The sequence below is a fragment of the Hyalella azteca genome, unplaced genomic scaffold (genome assembly GCF_000764305.2).
Source record: "Hyalella azteca isolate HAZT.00-mixed unplaced genomic scaffold, Hazt_2.0.2 contig2748, whole genome shotgun sequence".
NCBI lineage: Eukaryota > Metazoa > Arthropoda > Malacostraca > Amphipoda > Hyalellidae > Hyalella > Hyalella azteca.
This window is the reverse complement of record NW_025933011.1, coordinates 628035-634034: the sequence shown is the minus strand read 5'-3', so window position 1 is coordinate 634034 and position 6000 is coordinate 628035. Positions and strand designations below refer to the sequence as shown.

The 6000-nt window shown below is 35.0% G+C and overlaps 1 protein-coding gene across 1 annotated transcript in view; it reads left to right on the top strand.

The window, feature by feature from the left end:
- Positions 1 to 426: 426 nt before the first annotated feature.
- Positions 427 to 6000, top strand: part of LOC108681272 — a gene marked incomplete at its 5' end in the record, with an annotated part of 28670 nt that continues 23096 nt past the window's right edge. Inside the window, 3 exons of the mRNA XM_047885664.1 lie at positions 427 to 478; positions 817 to 976; positions 3507 to 3657. Of these exons, the coding sequence (XP_047741620.1) occupies positions 427 to 478; positions 817 to 976; positions 3507 to 3657 (363 nt within the window). The remainder of the gene's footprint in view (positions 479 to 816; positions 977 to 3506; positions 3658 to 6000) is intronic.

Below are 6000 nucleotides of genomic sequence, written 5' to 3'. Positions count from 1 at the left end.
GACCAGACTTGCTCCTCTATTTATTGTCAGTCATAATTGTGTCATAATAATTATTGTGAATGTCAGTTTGTTTCAAATAAAAACTTTATATTTTTATCGGTAGTTACTTGATAGTGTCACCTATTCTAATTCACGTCTGCTTTATATAACTACTTATAATTTCAGATCATTTACAAACTCCCAAATAAATATTTTTCGGCATATAAATGTATTTATCTACACTAGATTATTTCTTGCATTCATCCTCATACGCAAAACTTATTTCAACTGGATTCTATTCGAATTCGCGTGCATTTAATGCCAATTTAAGATTGAGACTTTTCCTTTTCTGAACCTTGGATGTAGCTTTCGGCTAATACTTTCATCTCGTGCCTCTTTAACGGTCTTTTTCGCTCGTTACATTCTGAAGTGATTTTGAAATCCCAGGTGCATTGTTCCCGAGCTCCCACGCACAGAGATCTGGCAGATGGTCTCACCTGTGAGGTGTAGTTGTTACGAAAACAAGATTGTTTTCTCTTCCCTTACATTTTTCGTAACGTGCTGAAGATCTTCAATAATGATTAATCTGTCCGTTTTGCTACTGCCTCATCACTTCTCCGTTCTTCGTCTCTTCAAGATGGTAACACCGTTTGTCTTCTTTTTACATGATTCTACCATTGGAAACTTTCGTCACGCATGTCTGGTACTCTCCAATTGTTTGCATCACTGTTATTCCGATGACTTTCTCGTTTTAGGAATTCTTTGGTTTCGGTGTGAAAAGGCCTTATAGTATGCCTGTTGAGAAAATGAATGTATACATTTTTATTTGTCTCGCAGGGCAAGGACCTCGAACAGAACGTGAGTGCGGGAGTGATGGTGGTCGGAAAGTCGTTGGTCCTACAAAAAGTCACGAGACGGCACGCCGGAGTCTACTCCTGCTCAGCCACCAACTCCCAGGGCTTCAACTCATCCAAGCCGGTCATGCTTAACGTCAAATGTAAGTCGCAAGAACAGATTTAGAGTGAAAAAACTGGCTTGGGATTGAATTCAACTGACGTGAGTTCTTATTTCCTCGGATAGCTAAAATAAACAAAAATGAGGAATTAGAATTATTCTCCTCATATATAAAACTGAGATGGATATCGCATGTTTCAATTGTTCTGACTAAGACACAAGTGTCCCCTCGAGAAACCGGATATCGCATCCCACTTGATACTTGTGTGGGAAATGGTTGATAAGCTTGATGGTGTGCGCAGGAATTATTGCTATAAAGCAAGGCTTAAAAAAACAGGAGGACGGGAGTTTCTTCCTTTATTTGAATTTTCGACAGCGATTAAAATTATATTAGTTAATTATATTGTTGCTTAATTTTAATTTATTACACTTGCTTGATGCATGATCGATAGGAGAGTATGAAAAACGTTTTCCGTGTTGTATTTTACATAAAGATATGAAATAAGTTTTAAATTTACTCAATATAATGATTATGAATTATGTATAGCGACTATTTTTCTGCTAATGATTTAGCAGAAAAAAGATTTCTACAAAATTAACATTACTTTCATGAAAAAATTATTTGAATAAAATATGATGAATTTCTTCGCATTTATATTTTATTTTATTTTTTTTTACTTTTAGATTCTTCGTCCATTTTCGATAGAAGCTAAGAAACGGTCTTAAAATTTCATCACCATACGAAGTGGAGATAAAGAATGTACATCGATTAATTAACTATATTATCTTTTAAAATTTCGGTAATTCCAAATGAGAGGAAGATGCGTTGGTAATTCCAAACGTGAGCTTTAATTTTCCTATAAATATTAACTCGATGTGAGCGAAACTTATTCGTTTATATGGAAGATGCCCAGTAGGTATCTGCCACGAAACTTCGAAATATTTATTAATATAATTTTAATCTATTAATTTATTTGCGCCTTTTGAATGGCGCTTAATAGAAAGGTCACATTTTAAAATGAATACCTCATTAGCTCACTTCCTGAGAGATAAATAGATTTGAGTTCCACGTGCATTATTTTCAGGCATGTAGCCTCCGTAAATGTCATAATTTCTCACATTCTTGGAAATTCAGCGTTTCATGTAAAGGATAAAAACCTACTCAGTTTTTTTTAATTTGATTGAAAATAGAATCAGGTCTTCTAGATCTTGCATAAACGATATGTATTAATTAATTTGTTTTACAATCATCTTTAGATCTGTTCCTGCTTATAAAGTAAAAATCGCTAGCTATTCATTTATTTTTTGCAGATTTTCCAGTCAATATCGTGTCTAGTCATATTTGTTCAGAAAAATACAGTCACGTCGTAAAATAGACATAATTAAGATTTAATTCAGAAGCTTGAGAATTGTATTTTTTTACATTTACAAAATAACTCGTTTCAAATGTATTAGGGAGTCATATTGAATTAGTTAAAACTGAATAATTTCTTTTGTAATGGAGGTATAATATTCTTCAAAGTCATACACAACAGGTTTTACAATTTGAAATGTGTCTTCATGGGAATGATGTGAAAATGGTTGCGGACGTAACTGTTTCTTTTCTGCAAGATTAGTCTTGCTGGTCATAATATTTATGAATAGACAGGCTTATCTCACACGATATTTGCCATACCTGTAGCTTATTTCCTGTCCACGATAGACCGGTGTGTAGCGCAACAAACTACTGACATCTACATAAGCTCCGCGAGTGTAAGTTTGGCAGAATCCAATTACCCTTCGCAATGTCCTAACCGAGGTATGTTGTACTTAGGCAGACGTTGGCAAAAAGCTCTACCATGCGGCCAACAACCTTGAGTGGCCGTATCAAGGCTTCAGAATAAAATTTTTTAGTTTTAATGGTAAGCTATATTATTCTTGCCAGAATTAATAATAAAAGTTTTCTCCATTTCAGAATACTTTTTAAAAGTTAGTATTTGGCACAAAAAAAAATCACAAAAAAGAAATTGGTGTTTTTGAAGGGTTAATAAATGTGCTCGAAAACATTATCTACTTACTCAGGTGATCTCAGTTGTGATAATTCATCAATGATCACAAAATTGTTTATTTCTCTATTATCCTCTGTTCTTTAATACTTGGTGTCAAGTTCTCTCTGGTAATGTTCTAAAAATTATATTCCTTTGTTTACATTTTTTGTGCTTGTTGACGTGTTTGTTTCCAAATCTAAATAAATAGAGATATTTATGTTAGATCAAATATCACAGTCAATTTCATGTTGGGAAAAATCTGAATGTGAAACTTTATTTTTATTGGGTCAAACATGAAGCCCTTGACAACGGTATGGGTGATTGAGGAAAAGAACCACTTTAGGGGTTGATATGCTGAGCCTATTATACCACGATATCACATGTTACGTATATTAACGGGACTCTGAAATCACATCTGTCACACGCAACTCAGGGGACAGCCGTCAAATTCTTAAGATATTTTTCTCTATGTTTCCACCTATCATTGTTCACCTGTTCTGACCTCAATTTTACTCTGTTCCTTATGTCCCGCGTCTGCCGTTGCAGACTCGCCGGTGTGCCGCGTCGAGCAGTCGGACGTCTACGGTGTCGGGAGGCTCGAGAAAACAACCGTCACGTGTCGAGTGGAAGCCGATCCTCCTGCGACAGCGTATCGTTGGGCTTTCAACAACACCGGGGAATTCGTTGATATCCCAGAGTAAGTCAATTTTTAGTATATAGAAAAATGTCTTGTGTCTGTGTGAAAAGCAACGGAACCAGCTATGAGTGGAATAAAATATTTTCATATGATTTCCTATTAAATTAAAATAGGAGAATATGAATCGTAATGATGTACACTCATATACGAGGTGACGTACACTCGTATTGAGGAGCATCATGTTAATGTTGAGAACACATCATAAAAAGTTACGGGAACTAACTGATTAACTTTCAAGTTGCATGCGTAACCTGTAAATGAGTCACCATTTATTATCAAAATTTATTGCTACTCTCATTAGGCTTCATCAAGTTATCAAAGCGTAAAATATTAGATACGATATCTATTAGCCTGAAATAAATTCTTGGTAAAAATCAGTGTCAATGTTGACACAATTGGATGATGACTTGGGTGATACTCGAGCCCTGAAAAATGAATACCAAAGCAAGGTTGTAGTGCCACTCTGGCACAGCTCAGAACTCCAGCCAGACGCCGGACTGCTCATTACAGGAAGCCGATATCAGGCAGAGAGAAGCTGCGACACAAAATGTAATTAGGGTCCACAGGAAGGCTCCTTGAGCGAGACATCTATTGCAGCGTTCCGTCTCGGTGTGGACCGAGTCAACATCTTCACAGAAATGTTGGGGCGCTAGGAAATTACTTGAAAGAACGACTGTTGGTCGCGTCTGGTTCTCGAGAGCTGAGTCGATTTGAATGAGGAAGCACTCAATTTGGAATTTTAAAAAAATCAGTTCGTAATAATATTGCCCCGCTGAAGTCGGGGAGATTCTAAATGCTAAAATGCTGGCTGCTTGATGTTATATAATCTGAATTTGTGTTCAGATTTCTTAGCTGAAGTACAACAAATATTTATTTAAATTGGAACAAAAGAATGAAAAAAAACCTATTTGGAATTGAATGTTCACTCGACAAATTAGTAAAACATTGATAAAATATATCAAATTGTTGCAGCGTGATGCTCGTGCCGTGCCGTTGCCGTGTATCATTGGATGCTCTAAATTTTAATCTACAAGAGAGTGGAAAATTGATTTTTTATAACTATTAAAAAGTTGCTCAGTTCGGCGTATCGTTTGAATGACCATGGTTTCCATTTCGTAGTCAAGATATCTTTTTGGTATCTCGACTGCTCACTATGTTGAGAATAATTATTGTGTCAAAGTGTACCAAATTATGGCTAAGATTGATAGAATAATGTATTTTGCGGTATTTAAAAAGTATTTGAATGTGCGTTCTAACTTCAAAATTCCTTTCAAAACAAAGGCTCGAATTCCCTACTTTTTCTTTTTTGAATTACTATTGTTTGAATTATTATTACGCTAAACAAATGCAACAGAGCGAAAAAACTGGTAGGAATAATTTAATTTGTAATTACCGACGTCGATAAATTGGAGTAATAATGACATGGTTGTGTAGATTCTGTAGTAAATTGTTTTTATCACTAAAAACTAAAAATGTTTTTAAATAAGATGAATTGAGTAGAATGCGTTAATGGAAGTCAACAAAATTTTAACATCAGCGGTGAATTCTGTCGGTTCTTGATTATGAAGTTATCAAAGCGAGTTAAAATCTTCGTTATTGCTTCACGTGACTGCAATGTATAGAATGCCTTTTCTGGCTTAGAATTCATGAATTTAAATTAACTCCGCAGTCAGAAAATTACTTGCTTGATAAATAAATTACTCGCTGGGCTCATTCAGGAATCAACTAATTACGTCGGTACGAGCGTCATCGCGCGTTTTTTTGCAAATGCGAAAGAAATTTAAAATTTGATTTCATATTAACGAGGTGCATGATTGTAGCCGTAGTCTAACTTGTCGTACGATGCGCGGAGTTATAAAATGTGCACGACAATTAATTATTTTGTAAGCTATTTAATTCATAACCGACATTTTGTTCAAAGTATTCAAAGTAAAGCATATACAGGACTCGACCTGATAAATGTTTTAACTTTCAATGTAGTACGATCGTTCCACGTGAATAAACAATGCACAATAATGGATGCCGAGGGAATTTAAACGAAGGGAAAATTGCAATGTAAGAGTTTCGACGCACATAAGATCCTCTTTAATTTAAAATTCTATGGCAAAAATTTGAGTGTTCTTTTCAATTCGAGTGCTTTTGCAAATGTGAGTGATCTTCTTATTATATTCTGAAAATTTTACTGTTCATCTTCTTATCTTGTTATTCAAAATTTGAAATTTTTGTGCAAACTCGAGTGTTTTTTTAGCACTAACTCTGTAGTTATTAATAAGATCAACTCATGATGAAATGTTAGAGAAGAGGATACTGGAGCTGCCCTCATTTTGTTTTGCAACTTTCCAT